Raw genomic sequence first — 24,829 nt, forward strand, 5'->3', positions numbered from 1 at the left:
TCTGATGTTGCTGTGGCTGTGGAATAGGACATCAGCTACAGCTCCAATTGCACCTCTAACCTGGGACCCTTTATGTGCCATCGGTGCGGCTCTAAAAAATAATAATAAAGTTTACAGATGTAGGAGTTCCTCTGTGGTGCAGTGGCTTAAGGATGCAGTGTTGTCACTACAGTGGCTTGGGTGGCTGCTGTGGTGTGGTTTCATTCCCTGGCCTGGGACCTTCCACATGCTATGGGCATGGCAAAATAATAATAATAATAATAATAATAATCACACATGTAGACAAAGCTCTCCATTCCCATCTCCAGTTTATTATTTCTTATGTAAACATATAAGATAGTTACATTCAGGGAAAGGGGGCAAAGATTTTCTCTTACACCAAAGTAACAAATGTCTTTCCAAAATCTTTTATACATAAACCCAGTAAATAAAGAAGCTGAACCAAAACACACTGCATTTTCTCCCATCGTATTAGAAACACAAACGACTAAAAGTGAATGTTTTAAATGCATAAATTCAATACTTACTTTGCCAAAACCTGCATTTTAAAAAATATTTCATTTTCCTGAAACTGTTTAGACACATCATGCAAACAGACACTCTCCTAGGAATGTTTTGCGATCACTCTGTGCTAGTGAGCAGGAATAAATAATAATAAATAACAACCACCACTTTCACAAAACACCCCTTCCCCCCAAGCAAAAATCTCAAAGTGCTTACAAAAAATTTCACAAGAATCTGACAAGGCACACATAAAACATAAACATAGTACAACCATACTTTTTTTCAAACATCAAAGGTAGTCAATACCAATCCCCCCCCAAAAAAAGTTCATTATTCTTTTATTCTCCCCTCCCACTTCCTTCACTCCCCCACAAAATTTCATCCTAGGAAGCAAAAATAAGAAAAGTACTAAAATCACAAACTATTTCTGAAAGGGAAATGTTCTTATGTCCATAAATGGACAATCATAGGTCAAAAGGGAAAGAAAATTGAGCACTGTGCTATCAATGTTTTCCAGGGGAAGAACACTACTCAATTTAGAAAAATTCTGTCTCCAATGGAGTACCCACATAACAACATTCATAAAGACACAGAACTCTCCTCTTGCTTCTCCCTCTTTCTCTGTTCTTAGGAACTCAGGTTTAAATATAAAATGAAGAGGATTTTAGACTTGGAAATGATCTTACAAATTATCAAAATCAAAGCTGGGAGTTCCCGTTGTGGCGCAGTGGTTAACGAATCCGACTAGGAACCATGAGGTTGCGGGTTCGGTCCCTGCCCTTGCTCAGCGGGTTAACGATCCGGCGTTGCCGTGAGCTGTGGTGTAGGTCGCAGACGCGGCTCGGATCCCGCGTTGCTGTGGCTCTGGCGTAGGCCGGTGGCTACAGCTCCGATTCAACCCCTAGCCTGGGAACCTCCATATGCCGCGCGAGCGGCCCAAGAAATCGCAACAACAACAACAGCAGCAGAAAGACAAAAAAAGACAAAAAAAAAAAAAAAAGTTTAAAAAAAATCAAAGCTGTTGTTCTTTTACATACATATTTAAGAAAAGCTCAAGGAGAGATGACCCACCCCATGTCACTAACTAGTGACCTGGGAGTTACGAAGTTGCTTTATCAAATATGAGAGCTGGATTTTTTTAAAGTCTCTTTCATAGTTAAAAAAACTATAAAGAATATATTTTTCACAGAAGTATCACAAAGAGGGTATTTAACATTTATATCAATTGACACGTGATTCATCACAAAATTCATATAAATGATACAAAGTATATTACATTTTAAAATGCAGAAGGGCTTCCACAGAAACTAAACATAGCATAAATTCTAAATAAAGCTGAGGTGCGTAGAGGAGGAACAGAACATCTTGAAATAAGATGTATCCAGTCAGGCTTTTTAACTAAAAGTAGTTCCTGTGTTTTAGAAAATATGAATTTGTCCTGAAATATATTTTAGCCTTTGTTATAACAACACAAAAAATGTTGTTATATGTGGACACAGATATTAGAGAGCAATGGCTCATAACACAATCTGAAATATTATTCTCAGTAAAATTACACAATGATGGTTTTGCTTTTGGCACATTTCTGGAAATACAGAATAAAACTCTAGGGAGGGATAGGAGTTTTGTCAACACATAGTAAAGAAAAATCACATTAAATGAAAACTTATTAAGAGAACACTAATAGCTATCCATGTTTAAACTGTTCATTTAGTGACAGAAGGAAAATTAATATATATATGGCCAACTCAGGATTAAAAAATGAAGTACTGATACACACAACAGGGATGAATCTCAAACGCCTTAAGCTGAGTGAAAAAAGAATCTCAAAAAGGAACATACTATAAGATTCCATTTATGATAATTCACCTTTTTTTTTGACCGTGCATACGGCATGCAGAAGTTCTGGGGCCAGGGATCAACCCCGAGCCACAGCAGTGACAACACTGGAACCTTAAACTCCTGAGCCACCAGTGAATTCCCATTTATGATATTTCAGAAAAGACAAAATTATAGTGATGGGGAACTGTTGCCAGGATTTAGTACTAGGAGGAGGAGCTGACCACAAAGGGTAAGCATAAAGCAGTTTGGAGGGTGATAGAATGTTCTGCTTCCTGATTGCAGCGGTGGTTGCATAAATCTGTACATATGTTAAAATTCACAGAACTGTACACCAAAAATAAAGGTCAATTTTATTGTAGGTTAACAAAAAATGAAATAAATTCCAAAAAGGAAACAGAGCAAATATCTTAGAGCTTCATGCCAATGGTATAATTCTACTGGCCACAAAATTATTAAGTATAACCGTATCAAATAAAATCAAGAAACCTGGGCCCAATTAATCTTTTCTAAAATATGTACACTAACAAGTTCCTGTTGTGGCTCAGTGGTTAACGAATCCTACTAGGAACCATGAGGTTGTAGGTTCAATTCCTGGCCTCACTCAGTGGGTTAAGGATCTGGCGCTGCCGTGATCTGTGGTGTAGGTTGCAGACATGGCTCAGATCCTGCATTGCTGTGGCTGTGGTGTAGGCTGACAGCTGTAGCTCCCTTTGAACCCCTAGCCTGGGAATCTCCATATGCCACGGGTGCAGCCCCCCACCCCCCAAAAAAAAAGGAAAAAAAAGAAAATAAAAAAATGAAATAAAATATGTATACTAACAACTCATGGAAATATTATAAGGAATATTAGCTTATGTATAAGGAAATTCTACTACTTCCAAGTGAATTTGAACTGTGTTCCTTTACAGTTTAAAACACATAGATATCTTGGTGTTTAGAATCCAACACAGTTGATTAAAAAAAAATTCACTAGTCCATTCTGTTCTTTAAGTGACTAATAACGGATAATGGTATGATTTAAAATTTATTTTCTCTCCCCATTTTCCTAATTTGTTAAAGTTATTGTTTGGTTGGAATTTCACATTTATATCAATTATCTAGAGGCTCAAGATCAGAATCTGGAAATACTGCTGGCTCCTCTGTCATGAATTAAGAATATTTAAGAGGAACATTATTTCTCTAGGTATAGCACTCAGACTTATACATGTATGAAATGAGATAGCATCCCATCACTTTATCCTGTCTCCTACACTTTGGAACTGGTAGTACATGTGTAGGGAGACCAAAACTAAGACCCAAAGATGGGGGTGGAAATGCAGTATTAGAGATGCTGCATTTCTAATAGAAAGACTTGCCTAAACGGTCTAAGGCTTACATAGCAAGGTGTGATTCTAATTATAGCAGATTTTGCCTTTCCAGATCATGCCTGGGTAGTTTTTCAGCACTGCTTCTGCCATGGACAGAGGTTAAGTGCTTTTTGAGGGCAGACTTGTGCTTGAAATCCATGTCACAACAGTGGCATTTGTAGGGCCGATCCCCACTGTGTATGTTCAGGTGGTCCTGAAGTGTGCTTTTAGCAGTAAATGTCTTCAAGCATACAGTGCACTGAAAGGGCCGTATGCCCATGTGCCCTCGAATGTGCCGGTTGAGATTCTTCTTTTGTGTAAATGTTTTCCCACACTGTAAGCATAGGAACAGTTTATGTATTTTAAGGTGGCGCAGATAGTTTTCAACATGAAGAAACACTCGAGGGCACCGGGGGCACTGGTGCCTCAGTGAATAAACCTCCTCTAGATTCTGAATCTCATTCACTGGACCATGACTTCCTTCAGGATTCTCACAAAATAAGCCCTGATCTTGATTCCCAGGAACTTCTGCCACCCTGCTCTCAACCGTAGAATTGATCAGTGAATGCTGTGTTTCGGAGAAATACATGCCTGCTTTTGAAGAGGTACAAGGCTGTGAAAACTTCCCATTTTCTACATCCCCAGTACTGATAGATTCCACATGGAGGATACGAATTTCATTGTCTTTAAAACCTAGGTCTACAGAAGACAGCTCTGGTGATTTCACTTCCTCTCTCTCTGATGTCAAGCTCTCCACTGTAGACTGTAAAGCATTGCTTTCCTCTTCTTTGACGCGGAAATCTATGTTTACAGGACTATCTTCTGAAATTTCAATTATCTCACAGTCTTTATCTGAATTTTCTTCTTCATTTTTAACATCTGGATCAGAGGACTGACACAGGTCACCATATTGATTGTTATTTTTCAAAGAAAGATCAATTTCCAGATACTTTGACAAGGCTTCCGTGCACTTTTCCACAATGTGAACCATCTGAAGGTAACTAGCAGCAGTCAAATATTTCAAAAGCTCTTTCCTTTTGACTTCAAGTGCTCCAGTATAGCAAGAGAGCAATAATTTTCTGCCAACTTCTGCACTCTGCAAGATGGAGATTCTGACATGTTTTGACTGCGTGAGTAAAAACTGATCTCTCATGAAAGTGGAGCAAGCAGCTAAAATCACCTTGTGCCCTTGGAACTCAGTGTCGTTAATATAAATTGACACATCACAAAACAAATTCTGCTGTCTCAAGAGATTCATTTTCTGCAAGACTACATCTCCTTGCTGTTCAAACTGGAAGTGTAGCACATCAGACTCAGCAGCCATGGTCACAATCTAAGTAAAATAAAACATAACACTGATGTAAGGGTAGGGAATGCTTTCCTACACTGTGTTAGTAAAAACGATCCCAAAACCCCCAGATATAATTGGGTAAAAGACAACTCAAATTCTAACCCGGGTGCTAAGGGTGAACCCCTCTGTAACCACCTCAAAACTCAGAAACATAAAACGAATTTCTTTATGATCTTGTGGCACACTTTTTGCATTTTTGGGACAGCACTTACAACACTGAATTGTACTCAACAGTTGCTATGTTTTTCTCCTTGACTAAACTGTATGAGCCTGTGGTCAAGGCCCACAACTGAGGGACTTAACATAGTTTCCCAAATTAGAAACTTTAATGTAATCTCCAAACTTCCTACTCCACGTCATTACTGCAGGTCCTCATTCTGGTCATCTGCAGTTTCCTCAATACCACGCTCTCCTTTATTCCAAACTACCCTCCCAAGTACCACTAGATTAATATCCTTTAAACTTCTTTTCTTTAAGTCCTCCATTGTTCTCCTCTACCTCCAGGATAGACTAACCTTCTTAGCAAATAGAAGATGCTTCATAATTTGGCTTTCCCAACGTTAAAGCTTTATCTTTTGTCTGTCTTTTACACTAAAGCTTCTTTTTTATTTAGATGTTCATGATTGCCCAGACACGAAGACCCAAATACACCTTTGCATTAGGTTCCCTCCCGTGAAAAACAAGACTTAGCTCTAGGCTAGCCTACCTAGCCTGGTTCCTGGAGACACATGACTAATGTTAGGGAAAAAACAAGACTTAGCTCTAGGCTCTCCTCTGGCTCCTGAAGAGACATGACTAATGTTAGGGAAAAATAAGATTTAGCTCTAGGCTCTCGCCTAGCTCCTGGAGAGACATGACTAAGACGTAACTAAGGGTTCCCAAAATCATGTGACCCAATCTTAAAGACTACCCCACTACCCAGGAGAACGTCTAAACTTCTGTTCATATCCTACTAACAATTCCCCCAAACTGACTGGTCTGTTCCTTTTCACGCTATTTACATAAGAAATGGCCAATCAGCTTCTGCACAGAGACCCCCTTTCCTGACACCTACGGCTGACTGCTGACCTCCCCTTGTGAGTCAGCCCGGCAGTATAGCCCGCTAATAAAGTCTTTTATGCCTGAACTCGGGTCTCGTCCTTTCCGCCGACCTTAGACTTTGTACAGGTTACATTCACGTTTCCAGCTAGGGGTTTGCTTTCAGGCTCAAATCAAGACTTCTGCGACTCCTCCACCATCTCCCCGACAGAGTCAGTGCTCCCAGAACACCACGAAATGGAGCCTGGCTCATCTGAGATCCTACAGCCAGCACAGAGGTGGACACAGAGCAGGGGCAACTGCGGGAGTCTGCTGAAACGAATCCGGACCCCAGGTGGCCTGGAAAATTCTCCAGTTCGCCACACAGATCTTCCCAAGCCAAGCCTGCCAGGACCAGCATCAGTCTACCACTCCCGGGTGGCGCCTCGCTGCCCTCCTCCGCCGCCGCCGCCGCCGCCGCCTCGGGCTTCCCCACCTGCCTGAGTGTCCCTCGCGCTCACTCACCGACTCAGAACCCAGAGCCGAGTTCTCCAAGATAGCGGCGCCCAGGCCGGAAGGTGAGGGCAGCCTGGGAGGAAACACATCCGGTGTCAACTAGCTTTATTCCTCACTGGGGCCGGCTGGGCGTCCCGGAAGGACATTTTGAGACCGTCTCCCTTCCTTACTCCCCCCGCGCCTGGAATGACAGAAAAGCAGCCGAATTCCGGTAAATCCCATCTCTCCTGTCCCACTTTCGGCATTCGAGCCGGTCCCCTTTGTGAGCTTTCCCCAGCATCGGAATAGGTCGGGGTACAGCGCGTCCGTCAGAGTATCCAGCCCTGGGAAGCGCTCCTGGATTAGGGTCCGAGTCCTCTGCTTACCTGGCCATCTACAATTTAAGAGGTGGCGATGGTGAGGAAACGAGACTGCCACAGGGATCAGTATTCGAAATTGTCTAGCCAGTGCCCCATCACGATCAGGTTGCAATCTCTGGATCTCACCTCACCTCTCAATGTATCTCTTCCTCCCCGCGCCCCTCCACCTCTCAGTTTCTTTGCAAACACAGGCCTCCTATCTAGACCGATGGCCCGAGCGTTTCCTCCAGCATACACTATCCCTCCTGTCAGTCATCCTTCAAAATACCATTCATCGTTCATAAATCACATCATCCCCGAAGCCATCCTGAACTGTCCGTGAATTAGGGGCTCCCAATCCCTTTGGCAGCCTTCATTACTGCAATTATCATACCTGTATTGAAATTTGTGTCCCATCTAGGCAGAGGTATTTAGGACAGTGACTTACTGATCTTTGCATTCCCCAAGTCTATTGCTAAGTAGGCATCAGATATTTGCCAAAGGAATGTCTGAACTAATTCTTAAAAACAGTTGTGCTACCCCCTCAGTCAACAGTACAGGAGGAAGTAACTGACCCTAGTAACAATTCCTGGTTGGCCCAGAGTTGCTTCTAAAGCCAAGCTCAGAGTGCTGGATTAATCTGTCTTTTCAAAAACAGGAGTGAAGAAGGCATTCCTGTATTCAAATTCAAGCAATTGGAAAGGGAAGCAGGTGGGGAGAGAGAAAATAAACCACTGACACCAAAGCTTTAATTGTCACACTTTTATTAAGGAAACTTCCCCATAGTAAGTGAAGAGGTAGTTCACAGTATGTCTAACATACAACAGACTTAGAACAGCTATTCACCAGCTGAAATAAAATGTTCTGGGTTGTTTGTTTAGGACAGTATTTTAGAAGTAGTGACACTGGTCACTCTCCATATATAGACTCTTCTAATAAGGAAACTAAAACAATTTAAAACCACATCTGATTTACCTCAGAGCCACTTCAGTTTGGAGTTTGCCTTTAAAATTAAATAATAAATAAATAACCGTGACACAGTAATTTTTTCAAAACCAAACTGTGGTAAAGAGAGCCCTGTCTCCTTTTTAGTTATCCTGGGGATCCCTAAAATACAAATGTTGGATGTCTAAGGTTTTAAAAAATCTTCCTCCTCTACAAGAATATGACTAGTTTTGAAAGTCATCTTCCCTGTAAAACGTATTTGATATCAGTAACTTGACCACTTTGCAATACAATCTAAGAAACATGTATAAACAAAGGCGAAAAGTCAAGTACCACCCAAATTAAGAAACTGTCTCACAGAAACACAACACCTCTCCAGCCAAGAAGTTGGGGAGACTGTAAACCACTTCAGTGGTTCGAGTTGCAAAAGGTGAGAACTAGAAGTTTTGCTGATACAAAACCATCAAGATGCTGATTTTAAGCGATCAAAGAAAGCAAGGCAGTTTTATTATTTCTGAGATAAAATCAAATGGACACCTTATCTTACTAAGACTACTTGAGACTGTAAGCTCTGTGAGGGCAGAGACCATGGCAGTCTTACCTTCCTATCCTCAGTATCTAGCATAATGCCTGTCAACAGTAGGTACTCAATAAATGCTTCTTGAATGCCTGAATGAATCCAGAAATAGTCTCCAACCAAAGAGACCAATCTTATTAGAACCCATGCCTTCAACAAATAACAAAAACAGGACATGAATGTAAGCAAAGGAAGCACTCCAACTTGAAATTTCCCTGTGATAAAATGATGTTCAGAGAAAATACTGAAACATTGGTTAACATGTTAGTGTCTCACTGTTGCATAGAATTGGAACTCTTTGGCTGGATGATATAAACACCAGAATGCTAGGCAGCATCATTAGACCACAGAATGAGTGACATTAGGCTTAAAATACCTAACAGTCTAATCACTCAATTTTATTCTCATTTTAAATTTTTTAACGAAAGCTAGAAATTATACTTCAAATCAGATTCACATGTAAATGCATCAAATTAGAACAACTTCAAGAACTCCTTCTGACTATTCAAGTTAAACCTAATTTTTGGTGTATCCATACGTGGACTCTCATAGCTTGGAAACAAAAACAGAAGATCCTGATGGAAACAAACACTGTTTCCAGGCAAAATCAGTTTCACATTTGGATCCTTCTCAAATTATTCCTACTTGTTCTTCCCCTTCCTAACCAACACCCAGCAAATCAGCCATTTGCTTAGGAAGAATACAATATTCATCCTAACCAACAAATAACTAACTTATAAAAATAAATCTCTCTGTGATGTTTTGTTTGCAAAACCCAGGCTGTCTCACAAAGCAAACAGATTCACAGAGGGAAAACACAAACTAGAAGCTTTTTGCTAAGGTATTCTTGATCATGTACTAAATCTTTTTAAGCCAAGGGACAGCATGAAGTGAGGAGACGTTAGCTCATATTTAGTTACTTATCTACTTGGGCCAACCTTGGCCAGGCCACCTCTTTGGGCTTTGAATACCCCAACTAAAAAAGAGAGGTGGACTAAATGATCTCTTAAGATTCTCTATGGACTCAAACACTCCTATTACCTAAATCTAACTCATGGGTCAGAAACTAATAAGATTCAAAGTTTTATTTCTGAACTGTAACATGTCCTTTATGAAAAACAGTTGTTTTGTTTTCCCATAGCAGAAGATCAACTTTGTATTACCAATCTATCAAACATGACAGGTGGGACTATGTACCTTTATAGGAATATCTAAATGCAAAAACCTGATTGCTCCTTCTGTGACCCACTTTTTTCATCCACTTTAGAAGTTAAGGTACACAAGGAAATGACAATTCAGAGGCTATTACTATACACTGGACAAAACTGAAGGCCCAGACTCACCTTACCGATGGCTAACTTCTAAAACAAAGTCCAGAGACTAACTCCCAAATAGCCCCTTTTTAGAGAGACCATTATACTTCAGCACACTTTAAGTGTGCCTGGAGCAATCCAGACTTCGAAAGCATCAACAAGTAAATTGCATATTAATTAAAAGCATTGGCTTCTTTTTGGGAAGACCTACAACAATCCTTTGTTGATTATGCTCCCCATGGTGATTCCTGTCAAATTGTAGGAAGCAGATTCATTCATTTATCAGACATAGATGAATTATCAGTAGGCAACTGGAGGTTCTATCACATATTCAGGCCAATAGCAATATCACCTTATATCTCAGCTTATGTTCTGCCAAAGAAAAATATGATTCGCTTTTCTTAGCATGGCATCTATTAGTGGAGTGGAGGTGATGTTATTAACATGTTGGTACCTTCAGAATGTGCCCAGTGAAAAACCTAAAATATTGTCATTCTAAGACATAAGTCAATGTTAGGTAGACTAATGGAACACTCCTTGGGAAAGGAAAACAGGTATCACAGGATAAATAATTCAAAACAGAACATGGGAGAGGGCAAAAGGAAGGCAAGACCACTCCGAGTGGCAAGTTGCCTGGTCTGTTAGTGCTTTGACTTACCCCTACAACCTGCACAGAGGCTTTGGAGAAGTCAAGTTAGCAAAATCACTCCTAAAAAGACTCAGACTGTTGCCACTTTTGCAGTCAGTTCTAGTTGTGAGCATAAAGCCCCTGCTCAATTCACACAAGTACTATCATTCCTTAAGTTCAGGACAGCTTGGGCCAGTTTACCTGCATCCATGACCTGTGTTGCATCAGGCTGTGGCTGACACCCTTTAGAGTCTGTGACTGTTGTACATGCAAAAGAATCAAAATCCACTGTGAGGTCTTGCACATTTCTTTCATTGGCATTATCAAAGCTGTTTTTGCCATGTAGCTGTTTAAGGTGTTTCCTCAAAACTGGCTTATGTGCAAAAACCATGTCACAATAGTTACATTTATGGGGCTTATCTCCACTGTGAAGGTTAAGATGATCCTGTAAGGAACACTTCTGAGAAAAGGTTTTCCCACAGATCTTACACTGGAAAGGTTTAATGCCGGCATGCACACGCATGTGTCGATGAAGGTTGCCTTTCTGAGTAAAAGTCTTGCCGCAGAGTAGACACATAAAGAGTTTGTGCATTTTTAAGTGGTTGGCGTAGTTCTCCAGGTGACGAAACACCCTGGTACACTTTGGGCATTGGTGGTGCCACTGTAGGCCTTTGTCTACACCTCGAATATTAGGCCCAAAGACATCTTTTGAGGCCATGATGATATCACTGCCTGTGTAAGAGAGGGCGTAATTGTGGAGATGGTTTTGTTCTATTTCACTTACTCTGTTTTCCACAGTTGAATTTATCAGGGAGTGCTGGGGCTCTGATGAATGTAAAGCAGTGGGTTCAGAGGAAATAAACTGGTTCTGATCTTTTTTACTTCTAACCTCTGATACATCCCCAATAGATTCTACCTTAACAATCTGAATATCACTGTCCTCCATATCCATACTGTCTTCAGATGGATGAATACAAGGTGAGTTCTGCTTTGGGGAGCCTCTGGCATCTCCCTGGTGTTCTTTTGACTGGGGAGAAGCACTCTGCGGTTCACATCCCTCTTTACTATCCATTGGTTGTTTTGGCTTTATAAACTTCCACAAGGCCTGCGTGCACCGTTCTACAATGTGGCTCATCTGAAGAAAGCTCGCAGCAGTCAAGTAATTAACCAGCTCCATCTCAGGGAATTCCAGCACACCACTATAACAGGATAGGAGCAATTGTCTCCCCACTTCGGAACTCTGCAATATGGAGATTTTCACCTCTCTGGAATCGTTCAGTAAAAACTGGTCTCTTAAGAAGGGGGAACCTGCAGCAAACACAATTTTATGCCCCTGTACCTCAATATCATCTATGAGAACTGTAACATCACAAAATTTATTCTCTTCTCTTAACTTGTTCATTTTTTGTAACATTGAATCTCCATAATTTTCAAACTTGAAGTGAAGGAGATCTGATCTTTCAGACATTTTGGCAGACCTAAAGAACAGAAATGTAAAAAGGATGAATTTGAGAAAATTCAAACAATTAAGAAAACCTGGATTTTCCTTCCAAAAATAAATCTGTGTTGTCACACCTGTTTATACTGTATCTGAATGAAATTTTCCTTGAAAGAGGACGGTGGTGTAAACAGCTGTTAAAAATTACTCCTTAGGCTCTTAAAAGTTACTCCTTACTCCCCTCCAACATTGTGTCAATTGCACCTAAAGAGTGGACTTATTATCAGTGTAAGTAGCTTGTCATTTATTCAACTTTTTAAGATGTTTAATACAAGAACAGTACTTGAGTTATTCCAAGAGTTTTTTTTTTTTTTTTTTTTTCCTTCTCAAATGAAAATTCCTTTTTTTTGTTGTTGTTGTTGTTCTTTTTAGGGCTGCACCTGTGGCATACAGAAGTTCCCAGGCAAAGGGTCAAATTGGAGCTACAGCTGCTGGCCTACACCACAGCCACAACCAAGCCAGATCCGAGCTGTGTCTGAGATCTACACTGCAGCTCAAGGCAAGGCACCCGTTGATCGAGGCCAGGGATTGAACCTGTAGCCTCAGGGATACTGGTCGGCTCTTAACCCTCTGAACCACAATGGGAACTCCTCAAATGAGAATTCTATTAAGTTTCAAAAACAACCTAAAACATCCTAGTAAGTACTCATGGAGTAACTCTTTTATTTTGCATGATACTGTGCACCTGTTTCTTTGAACACAAAATACCCTTTTCTTTTCTTTTGTATTTTAAAGAATTGCAGTGACACTGCTTGCCCCATTCCTGGGTAAACCTTCTTCTGTTTAAACTAATGTGAATTTACTCATACTGGTATTTTTGCAATAAATGAAAGTCACATGCCTAAAGGGAAAACTTTTAAGACACTGTCAAGTGCATAGACACTGTGCATTTTGAATAAATCTAAACTCTTAAGAAACATTTATTGATATATGAAGTAAATAAAATATTTGTTGTAGAAAAATCAGATGAGCCACACATTGGGAATCTGAGTAGGAGTGAGGTGGTCTAATGAATCCCTACTAGATTTCGATTCTTTCTTCTTTGTCCCTATTTATCCATCACTAGTCATCAACTAGACCACCAGAACTGATTCATAATTGTCCTGTGGTTCTAGCTTCTATTACATCTAATGGAATTTCTACACCATCACATGTCATCTTTCAAAAACACAGATCTGATTATACCCAAACCCTGCCAAAAATCCTTCTGTGACTTCTCACTGTCTCTGAGATAAAGACTAACCTCTTGAGTATAAACTGATCAAGTACACTTAATAATAATTAAGGTAAACATTCGCAGAACCCATTCAACCATGAAGAAGGTGTCTTTACCAAAACCCTGCGTATTTGTCTCTTCATGTAGCAATTCCTTTAGATAATGTCCCCATGTTCTGACTCCATGCTCTCCAAACGATTTTCTGATAATTTGGCTTCCCATGTGTCACTCTAAAGGGAAGGATGAATTAGCCATGTCAACATAATAAACCCAGTCCTCTTATTATTGTAAAAATAATAAACTTGCATCCTGTCTATATTCTAGTATTCTGTGAGGTCTGTAGGAATATCAGGTCTACACCTATGAAGAAGCTCTACAATTTCAGTGCATCAATAAATGCACCTCAAACTTTGTATCTTCATTAACTTCATAGCTGAGAATCATATGAGACATCCAGCAGTTCCTAGCCACATCTAGCCCTGAAGCCCAATCTTTATAATTTTATCTTCTATAACACTGACTTACAAAGGCTCTTAGAATACCAGCTTATGAAGGCAGAATCCAGGTCTTGCTCATGTTATTCAGTACATGGTACATAATAGCAGTCTACTGACTCCAAGTCTTAGCAGAGCTTATTTCTTTAGTCCAGAGCTCTACTCCTAGCCAATTCTGACTCCTTTACTTCTGCTCAGAGCCCTTTCCTAACCCCTTTGATTCGAACAGTTGTCTCTACTGGACCTGTAACCTAGTACTTCTATCATAACATTCAAAATACTAATATATTTACCTTCCCCTCCACATTGTAAGCTTCATGGTATTTGAGGGAATCATGTCCATCCATTCCATTGGGCTGATGCTGGGGACCTGCATCTTTTGGGGCAAAATACTTTTTCCTTTGCCTTCAAATTCTACTTAATGCAGCCACATCACTGGCCAAACCCTCTTCTGTTCAAACTGGTATGTATTCCCATCCCAATATTTAGTAATACTGTACTAAATACACTGCAGATGCTCAATTTGTATTTGTTGAATCTAGAAGATTCACTTGACAGCAGTAAGTAGGAAGATTTGCTATTAGGAAAACCAGATCAGTGTCTTGCATAAGCATTATAGATATGAGGCCATGAGACCACAGACAGGAATGGAAAGGGGAATAAGGAGCAAGGAAAAATAACAAAAGATATTTCAAAAAACAATAACTGGAGAAAGAAAATGAAGAAAAGTTATGTGTAAAGGTTCCATTTAGGAGTTCAGCTGAATTAAAATGTCATTGAAAAAGACATGAAACTTAGGAGGGGAAACTGGTATGGTACAAGCATGTTAAAATATATTTACACATAAGTTATAAGTTTTCCCTGTATGGCAGATAATGAATAATGAACAATGAAGATGAGAGAGGAGGGATGCAGAAAATCAAATTTAGCACTAGAGAAAATATGGTAAATATCAAATAAAAAGGTAAAATCTAGGAGATACAGGGATTATATCAGTAAAGAAATTGGCAAAAGCAGAGTTCCCATCGTGGCTCAGTGGTTAATGAATCCAACTAGGAACCATGAGGTTGTTGCTCAGTGGGTCAAGGATCCGGTGTTGCCGTGAGCTGTGGTGTAGGTTGCAGACGAGGCTCAGATCCCACGTTGCTGTGGCTCCAGTGCAGGCTGGCGGCTACAGCTCCGATTGGACCCCTAGCCTGGGAACCTCCATATGCCGCGGGAGCGGCCCTAGAAATGGCAAAAAAAAAGACAAAAAAAAAAAAAAAAAAAAGAAAGAAAGAAAAAAAAGGAAAGAAATTGGCAAAATAGTATTATCTATCACTAGTCAGCTTTAGCAATTACAGTACCTTAATATAACTCTTCTGGAAACGGTCCCATTTGGGACCAACATAAAACTAGAAATTATAAAACTGACTGTTGTTTCGAGTGACCAAATAAAAGGAGCCTTCTTTCCTAGAGTTTAGCTTGTCCTAAATCTATCCTCAAGTCAGTTATTTTCCAACTTCCACCTCGAAATGAGCTTTAATTGCTTCCATCCATAATATGACAATATTCACAATGTTTTAGACAACTGCCTTTGGGGATAATTGTTCTTTGAAGTTCCAAAGACAGGAGTTGGAATATAGTTTCATTTCCTTTCTATTCATTTGTCTCAAGAAACTTACCAACAGGAGCAATCAAACAGGTGTCTTAGGAAAGCGCTTGATTTGTCTGCTGTAGTCGAAGAAAGTGAGGAAAATTTGCTCTAAGTTTTCCATAATGTGTCAGATCACTCCATTGTCTCTGTTTTGTTTTGTTTTTGGCTGCGCTCCTGGCATGCAGAAGTTTCTGGGCCAGGGATCGAACCCAAGCCAAAGCAGTGGCAATGTCGATGTTGACACTTTAACCAGCAGGCCACCAGGGAACTCCTGTCTCCCTCTGATAAACTCTTATTTCCAGGCCACACAGTTTATCCCTTAATTGTTTCCTGTCACCAGTTCCTCTTTCCAACAACTGTTAGTCATTTGAGGTCAAGGACCAAGTGTTATTTTTTACACAGCTCATTCAATGAAAACCATAATTAACTCTTAATGTTCCCTATTAAGTTATTATTGAACTATGGTTGAGATGCCCTTCATTATCATAATACCCTCTTTTGAGGGCCCTGGGGAAATTTTCTTTCTAGGATTTTTTTCCAAAACAGTTGGAAATTGTTATTAAAATTTTAAACAAAGTTTTTAAAAACTTTTAAAAAACATCGAAGTAAAGAGGAACAATTGTTTCATATGAACTGGTTTAATTTTATTTAAAAATAAAGAGAAATGATAGCTGATCTTGATTGAATCTGTGCTGGGTAACAGGTATAGCGCTAAGTGCTTTACCTAAATCGACTGATCTAATCCTCCAAATCTCTTGGAGGTAGGTATTATTATCATTTCCATTTTGCCTATGAGGAAACTTGAGCTTGGTGAACATAAATAATTTAAGAGAGGTGGAAGTGTTAATGTTAGAGGCAGAACTTGTGCCCTAGCTACATGATGCTAAAATGCATGTACGCAACAATGAGGCTAGCTGAAGTTTTACATTATGGATGCTGTGTAACTGTCCAGATTTCCCTGTTCATACCCATTCATCTGTACACTTATGATTGATATGCTTTTGTATAATTCATTATGCTTCAATAAAAGGTATATGTTTAAAAACAGGAGTTCCCTGGTGGCCTAGTGGTTAAGGATTCAGCATTGTCACTGCTGTGGCTTAAGTTTGATCCCTGCCTCAGGAACTTCTGCATGCCACAGGAGCAGCCAAAAAACACCAGCAAAACAAAAAACAAATGAAAGTTTCCAAGCCTGGAGTTCCCATTGTGGCACAGCGGAACCAAATGCAACCAGAAACCATGAGGTCGCAGGTTTGATCCCTGGTCTCGCTCAGTGGGCTAAGGATCTGGCGTTGCTGTGAGCTGTGGTGTAGGCTGGCAGCTGTAGCTCTGATTCCACCCCTCTGATTCGACCCCTAGCCTGGGAACCTCCATATGCTGTGGGTGCAGCCCTAAAAAGCAAACAAAACAAAACAAAACAAAACCAACTAAAGTTCCCAGGCCAGAGATGGAACCTGAGCCACAGCAGTGACAACGATGAGCCCTTAAGCACAAGGCCATCAGGCAACTCCTAGAGGACTTTAACAGTAAACCATTTATGTATTATCCTTGTCTTATCTTCCTTTCTCACCTATTTTAACTTTATATTATTTTCCTCCCATTTGTGTATTTATCTTTGTAGAATGAAACTAAATGACATTTACAAATAAAACAACACAAATTATGAACATATTTGATTTTCAGAATCCCTAACTATAGTAAACTTCTAAGTATAATAGCAATTATTCATAATTCTCATAAAAATCACTTGTATAATTCTAGATTATTGCAGTTTATAGTAACTGAAAGAAATTAAAGAATTAATCAGGTGCAATATAGACTTGGTCACCACAGTCTGCTGATTCGTTCCTCAGAATGATTTACAAATTTTCTCTCTCTACTCCTACTAACGTCACCATGGCTCAGGTCCTTGTCATCTATTGTTTAGGTTACTGTTTTTAAGTCTGAATACCAAGAGTTTCTCCTAGCAAGTTTTGAATGACCCATTTCTCAAACCTCAATGAAATAGGAATAGTCTCCCTTAAGAGTACTTTCTCTGTTTATTTACACAATCCTTCCATAATTATTTCCATAACAAATGTTCCAGCTGATTTGAAAATTTCCCTTTCTCCAAACAGGAGCAACCAAAAAGCATCAGTGAACACTCTAGATTGAACAGTGTTTGATGCTATGTAACAGGTAGTGGGAAAGTATCCATGTTCCTTATCTGAAATGCCTCTAATTTAAACACTGATAAGGAAAGTTTTTCTTTGTTCTGTTTTTCTTTTTAGGGCTGCATCTGCAACATATGGAAGTACCCAGGCTGGAGGCTGAATTGGAGCTGCAACTGAGGCCTACACCACAGCCCAGCAGCACAGAATCCGAGCCATATATGTGACCTGCACCACAGCTTGTGGCAACACCGGATCCTTAACCCACTGAGTGAGGCCAGCAATCGAACCAACATACTCACAGACACTATGTCCCTTTTTGAACCACAAAGGGAATGGCAGGAAAACGTCCCTATTCTGTACAATAAACTCCCAAGCTGTATGGCAGATTGTTTCTTCATCTACCTCATAAAAGTGCCTTTATCTTTCAACTTAGCATTCACAACCACTTGGAAATCTTTCTTGTCTTTCATTAACACCACGAGCCATTTTTCAAAGAGGATGTAAGATGCTACAGCCTTTCTCTCTATAAACCTCAATCCTTTTCTTCTTTGGGGTAACTCTCATAACATTACATTCTCCAGGTTCTCACTTCCTTGTTTTACTTAAAAGTATAGGCAAAATTACAGAAATATACCATTCCTGGGAAAAATGTTTGAATATTGGTGAAGTAAAAGTCCCAACCTCCTTCCACTCAGTACTCAGGTAGTTCTAAGATTCTTCCTTCATGACTCTCCCCCTCCATCCCTCTTTTTATTTATTTTTGCACACTTCATTTTTTAATTAATTTTTAAAAATTACTTTATTTATTTTTTATCTTTTTAAGGCTGCATCCACGCATATGGAGGTTCCCAGGCTAGGGGTCTAATCAGAGCTACAGCTGCCGGCCTACGCCAGAGCCACAGCAATGCCAGATCCATGCCACGTCTGCAACCTACACCACAGCTCATGAAAACGCTGGATCCTTAACCCACTGAGCGAGGCCAGGGATCGAACCTGCAACCTCATGGTTCCTAGTTGGATTCGTTTCCGCTGCACCACAATGGGAGCTCTGCACTCTTCTTTTTAAAAACAACACCTCTATATGTCTAGCCACAGAAAATACAAAATAAAATTGTTTCTTAATTATAAACCATACATATTGTTTTGTAACTTTTTTTTTATTTAATGCTTTTGAGGGCTATTTATGTTGAAAAAAATAGATCTAGTTCATTCTTTTTATTTTTATTTTATTCATTTATTTATTTTGCTTTTTCATGGCTGCCCCTGTGGCATATGGAAGTTCCCGGGCTAAGGGTCAAATTGGAGCTGTAGCTCCAAGCCTAAACCACAGCCATAGCCATGCAGGATCTGAGCCGCGTCTGTGACCTCTATCACAGCTCACAGCAACGCTGGATCCTTAACCCACTGAGTGAGGCCAGGGATTGAACATGCATCCTCATGGATGCTAGTCAGGTTTGTAACCTGCTGAGCCACAACAGGAACTCCCTAATTCATTCTTTTTTTTTTTTTTGTCTTTTTTTTTTGCCATTTCTTGGGCCGCTCCCGCAGCACATGGAGGTTCCCAGGCTAGGGGTCGAATCAGAGCTGTAGCCACCGGCCTACGCCAGAGCCACAGCAACGTGGGATCTGAGCCACGTCTGCAACCTACACCACAGCTCACGGCAATGCCGGATCATTAACACACTGAGCAAGGGCAGGGATGGAACCCGCAACCTCATGGTTCCTAGTCGGATTTGTTAACCACTGCGCCACGACGGGAACTCCCCTAGTTCATTCTTTTTATTTTATTTTAGGGCTGACCCCGCAGCATATAGAGGTTCCCAGGCTCGGGGTTGAATTGGAGATGCAGCTTCCATCCAACAGCACAGCCATAGACAGCAACATTAGATCTGAGCCGCATCTGCAACCTACACCACAGCTCATGGCAACACCGGATCCTTAACCTACTGAGCAAGGCCAGGGACTGGACTGAAGCTGCATCCTCATGGATGCTAGTCAGATTCATTTCTGCTGAGCCACAATGGGAACTCCTAGTTCATTCTTTTTAAATTGTTGTACAGAAGTGGGCAAGTGACTTAACTCCTGGCCTCAGTTTTCCACCATCCTTTTGCTGGTCTGTTCCTCAAGTGTTCACTAAATCTTGTAAAGGTAAGTATATTCTTCAAAGTTTAGTCCTTGATTTTTCTGCTGTTTTAATCAAGCTTACTTCCTCAGAAAGCCTGCCTGGTTTCTCAATGTTTTATTACCTTCTCTATTTAAAAAAAATTCCAAATTCCTCATCCTCATGGCTAATCTTAACCAAACTTAAACTCAATTCAAGCTAATCAAAAATACCTGCCCAAAACTACAAATCACTTGGAATGCATGATATTTAAACTACTGCACTGGCTAAAACTCAATTAAGTCAAAAATAAAAACTTGTGGAAATGGCTTTGAGAAAAGTGGACATGGAGGCAAGGAAACCTGTTAGTATGCTATTACTTTAGCAGATGAAGATAGAAATGATGAGGCCCTGAATAATATATTGACAGGAAATCACATAAATGGAGAGGAAACAGATTCTAAAGATATTTCAGACAAAGAACTGGACTTGGTGACCAAGGTGGGGAAGAGAGATGAAAGGTTAAGATGATTCCATGATATTTGGTTTGAGTGACTAGGTATCTTGGACAGAGTGTCATTCAATAAACTAGGGAATACTGGAGGGGTGATCATGGGTCTGGTCTTAAAAAAAAATTTTTTTTTTTTTTAGGGCCATACCCCCAGCATATGGAAGTTACCAGGCTAGGGGTTACATTGGAGCCACAGACGCTGGCCTATGCCACAGCCCTGGCCACACCAGATCTGAGCGGTGTCTGCAACCTATACCACAACTCACAGCAATGCCGGATCCTTAACCCACTGAGAGAGGCCAGGGATTGAACGCTTGCCCTCTCAGATACTAGTGGGGTTTGTTACCATTGAGCCACAAGGGAACTGCTCTTTTTTTTTTTCTTTTAATGTTTAACCAGAGGTGTGTACATGACATCAAGGGAAAGATCCCTTAGCTAGGTGGACACAGTCTGAAGCTAAAGAGGAGAACTGACTATAGATAATAAGTAATAGATGAAAGCATGACATAAATTGACCTAATTTTGAATGAAAGTGACCTAAAATGGCACAGATTGGAAAAGGATCTGAGACAAAAGAAAATAAGTATATGACACAAACGTAAATTCATTACTTACCTTCTTATCAACCTGGATCTCCTTTCAAGCCTCTCCCTTTTTTATGAATGAGTCTACCTTTGCTTAAATTTTCCCCATTCTTTTGACTTCTATATTCAGTAACTGCTGAGAGCAGTGGGTAAAACCATATTTCCTAGAATTAAAATCCTGTTCTACCACTTACTTGCTGTTGACCTTGGCCAAGTTATTTAACCACTTCTGTTTTTCAGTTTTCCCGTCTGTCAGATAATAATATTACTTTGCAGATTTGTTATGGGAAATTAATTTTAAAATAAATTAATTTTTTAAATTAATGTTTTAAAGAACATAGAACACTGGCTGAAATTGTGCTCTGTAAGCATTTGTTAGGTAAGCAAATGAATAAAGCCAGTAAGTCAATTTTCTTTTTCTTTCTTTCTTTTTTTTTTTTTCTTGGCTTTTTAGGGCCACACCAGCATATGGAGGTTCCCAGCCACAGCTACACCACAGATACAGCCACAGCAATGCAGGATCCGAGCCAAGCTGTGTCTGCAACCTACACCACAGCTCACGGCAACTCTGGATCCTCAACCCACTGGGCATGGCCAGGGATTGAACCTGCATCCTTATGGATGCTAGGCAGATTCGTTAACCACTGAGCTACAACGGAAGCTTCCTCAATTTTCTTTTTGAAATCTTTCATATGTGCCTTTTTTTCCACTGTCATTTAACACCAAAGCATTTGAGGTCTCCATTTATTTCATACATTGTTACCTCATCACTCTACTAAAATTGTTATGCAAAAGGTCATTCATGGTCTCTTGATAAAGAAATGCATCTCCCCCCCCCCCACGACTCATTCCTCAAATGCTCTGCATCAGTTGTCCCAGTGGACCCTTCTCAGCATTCTCTTCTCTTGACTTCTGGATCTTCTTGGTTGCTGAAACCCTGTACTCTTACATTTTATCATCACTTCTTTTTCTGCTACTACACCAACTACTATTAGCTCTAATTCCTCTTTCTGCTTCATAAATGCAACCATTCCCCCAAGATTCTTTCTCAGTAACCCTTTCCTGACAGCAACTATTCCTATGGCTTCCACCTCTACACTCTGATGATTCAAACCTTTACCTCTAACCATGACTTTTTTTTTTTTTTTTTTGGTCTTTTTAGGGCCACACCTGAGGCATGTGGAGGTTCCCAGGCTAGGGGTCAAATCAGAGCTCTAGCCACTGGCCTACACCACAGCCACAGCCACACGGGATCTGAGCCGAGTTGCAACCTACACCACAGCTCAGGGTAACACCAGATCCTTAGCCCCCTGAGTGAGACCAGGGATCAAACTGGCATCCTCACAGATGCTAGTCGGGGTTGTTAACTGCTGAGCCATGATGGGAACTCCTAGCCATGACATTTAGATTGAGCTGCAGATTTGCATTTCCAACTCTATACTGAAGGGTTTCATGCGGCTCTCCCGTGAGACCTTTAATTTAACACAGTCGAAAAATGAATATGTAATTTACACTAAGCTTTTGGTTTTACTGCTGATAATGGCATTAACATTCTTCAAATACCACACGCCCCAAACCTAGGAACCAGCTTTGATACCTCTTTCACCCTTAACAGCCAATTTATTATGAAGTCCTGACACCATTCACCTAGAGCATACTTGCCTTCTTCCCAATAATACTGTCATAATTTCATTTCAGGATTTCGTTACCTCTCACTAGGCTGATCCCATTACTCCTTCAAAGGAATCTCCAATAAGAGCACAAAGATTTTAGCTAAAGACTCCAGAATCAGTTTATAGAAATTTCTATTCTCTAGGTTGAACGAGATGGTTTTCTACAGTGTAAATCTGACCATATCATTCTCCTGCTCAAATCTCTTCGAAAAGTACCCATCTCCTTTAGGATTAAACCTTTCCCTATCTGAACTTCTGTCGAATTTTCCAGCCTCATCTCTCATCCTTTGCACAAGAGCCCGCCCCCCACTTCCCACACAAGTTATGCTCAGTTATTCCTTCACAGCATAGCAACTGTTCCTCCTGTCGGAAAAGCTCTTCTCCACCGTATCCTCTTCAAAAAGTATGATTCAGACGTCACTTTCTTTCTTCAGCTTTCCCAGCAAACTGTCCTTTAGACAGTTCATACATATATGGCTGATACATATATCGCAGGATCACTCATTTGTTTTTTTCTGGCATCCAAACTTGACCCTGAAAACTGGAACAATATCTTAAAAACCCCCAGTGCCTGACACAGCGCCAGAAATATAAAAGGTGCTGTAGCCAGTGGCAAAAGGGTAACCTAGCTTAGCACTCATAGAGATTCTTGCGGGCTGGCAATGAGGCCGTGCCATGGCCCAGCTCTGACACTTCCTAAAGATGCCAGAGTAGGGCATTCAAGCCAACTGCTGGGCCCTCGGCTGAGATCCCAGGAGGAAGTCCCTAGGGCATCCTTAGGCTCCCCACTCCAGAGCGGGCAAGGGAAAGGGGCGGGGCACAGCATGGGCTGGGCGAAGGTCTCCTTAAGTCCCCCCGGGCCTAAGCCAGCCCCTCGGCCCCCGTCCCAGGGCAGGTCCCGGCCAATCCAGGGCCCCAAGGGGGCTCTATTTTGAGAGACCTCGTACCCCTACCCGGCGCTCCGGCCGCCTCCGCACTTACAGACCGGGGGGAAGGCCACCGTCAGGATCCGGCACCGCCAGGAGCTCCGGCCCCTCGGGGCTCCGGGAAGGGGGAGGGGCAGGGAACCCGAGCCAAAGGGGGACCCAACGGAACCGGAAGGGCAGCCCTCGCCGGACAAAGACAACTTCCAGGTCCCATGGTCCTCTCCGCCAATCGGAAGGCTGGGAGGGCGGCGGGCCCCGGAGAGGGACTTTCGGCGCCGTGGGCGGGGTGCGGAGCTGGTGACCCGGGCTCCTGGCTGGCACCTCCGCCGGTTACCCGAGGTGCAGGTGCTGCGGTTCCTTGGCATCTGGGGCTCAGGCCCTGCGCGCTCCGCTCCTTCCCAGGTGCTCCTCGCCAGCTGGGCCTCGGCCGTCAGCTGCCTGCGTGGGCCTGGAGGGCCCCTCCGCATTTAAAGCCTCGGTAAGTCCCTCCCGCCCAACGCTGTGGGTTCGCCGCGTTGGGGCCCAAACAGCGGAGGGAAAGAAGTTTACTTCCGTTGCCTTTTGGATGTTGGCATTTCCCAGAGGATCTCGTGCCTTCTCCGTTCCCTGTACCGTGCTGACACCCCACATACCACTTTGGCCAGACCAGACAGCTCTCTTGAGCCTGGAAGACAGCTCTAATCGGTTGTCCCAGTGTTAAGGTTCATCTGCAGACCTGCTAATTCCCTGTAGTCCTTGGATTGGACTACAGATCATCCACGCCACATCATCACGCAGTCCTGCCTACCAGAAAACTTCAGTATCGCTCTGCAGTCCTTTTATATCTTGTCAGTCCAATTGCTGACTGGGTTCTCCTTTTTTGGGAGGGGGGAGATATTGTGGTGAAACACACCTAGTATTTATCATTTGTAAAGTTTCATGGCATTAAGCACATTCGCAATATTGTGTAACTGTGACCACTGCTGTAGGTAGCTTCATTACTTTGCAGTGTGTTTATCGGTTTGTCATTACCATTTTTGAAGTCTGTCCTTTCCTCCATTGAATGTGCTTGACACCTCTGTTCAAAATCAACTGACCGTATATGGGAGAGTTTATTGCTGAGCTCTATTTTATGACATGTGACTGTATGTCTGTCCTCAAACTAATTACTGAAGCTTTTTTGTTTTGTTTTGTTTTTAATGACCACATGGTAATTCCGGGTCCTGGGATTGAATCAGAGCCTCAGCTGGGGCAACACTGGATACTTTAACCCCCTGTGCCAGGGTCCTGGGACGGAACCTGCAGCTTCCCAGCGACCCAAGCCACTGCAGTCTCATCTTAACCTAGTGCGCCAGGGCGGGAACTCCTAGTTACTGTAGTAGCTGTAGTTACTGTAGTTACTGTAGCTTTGTAGTAAGTTTCTAAGTAAAGAAGTATCGCTCCTTCAACTTTATTACTTTTTCAAGATTGTTTTGTCTATGCCAGCCCCCTAGAATTTCCATGTGAATTGAAGATCAGCTTTTACATTTCTGGAAAAAAAGCTGTTGTGATTTTTGACAGATTGTGTTGAATTCGTAGATCACTTTGGGTAATATTGCCATCTTAATTTTAAGTCTTCCCGTCTATGAATATGAAATGTTTTTCCTTGTACTTGGGTCATCAATTTCTTTCAGGAGTGTTT

At 41.4% G+C, this 24,829-nt stretch overlaps 2 protein-coding genes across 12 annotated transcripts; both read right to left on the bottom strand.

The window, feature by feature from the left end:
- Positions 292-23,346, bottom strand: ZBTB6 (zinc finger and BTB domain containing 6). Of its 4 annotated transcripts, none has more exons than XM_005660414.3 (3): positions 23,225-23,346; positions 6,586-6,757; positions 292-5,025 (listed from the first exon to the last, which is right to left on the bottom strand). In XM_005660414.3, exon 3 carries the CDS (start codon positions 5,014-5,016, stop codon positions 3,742-3,744), a length of 1,275 nt encoding a protein of 424 aa, XP_005660471.2. In that variant the 5' UTR covers positions 5,017-5,025; positions 6,586-6,757; positions 23,225-23,346; the 3' UTR covers positions 292-3,741. The 4 variants fall into 4 exon arrangements, with proteins under 4 accessions (XP_005660471.2, XP_020924202.1, XP_020924207.1 ...); XM_021068543.1 differs by having other exon boundaries at positions 6,557-6,757; XM_021068548.1 differs by lacking the exon at positions 6,586-6,757 and having other exon boundaries at positions 23,225-23,248.
- Positions 7,662-23,644, bottom strand: ZBTB26 (zinc finger and BTB domain containing 26). 8 transcript variants are annotated; one of them, XM_013993838.2, is made up of 3 exons: positions 23,225-23,352; positions 13,208-13,321; positions 7,662-11,855 (listed from the first exon to the last, which is right to left on the bottom strand). In XM_013993838.2, the coding sequence occupies exon 3, from the start codon at positions 11,843-11,845 to the stop codon at positions 10,523-10,525; it is 1,323 nt and encodes a 440-aa protein (XP_013849292.1). In that variant the 5' UTR covers positions 11,846-11,855; positions 13,208-13,321; positions 23,225-23,352; the 3' UTR covers positions 7,662-10,522. The 8 variants fall into 8 exon arrangements, with proteins under 8 accessions (XP_013849292.1, XP_005660466.1, XP_013849293.1 ...); XM_005660409.3 differs by lacking the exon at positions 23,225-23,352 and adding an exon at positions 23,197-23,215; XM_013993839.2 differs by lacking the exon at positions 23,225-23,352 and adding an exon at positions 13,879-14,693.

The sequence above is a fragment of the Sus scrofa genome, chromosome 1, assembly GCF_000003025.6.
Source record: "Sus scrofa isolate TJ Tabasco breed Duroc chromosome 1, Sscrofa11.1, whole genome shotgun sequence".
Lineage (NCBI taxonomy): Eukaryota > Metazoa > Chordata > Mammalia > Artiodactyla > Suidae > Sus > Sus scrofa.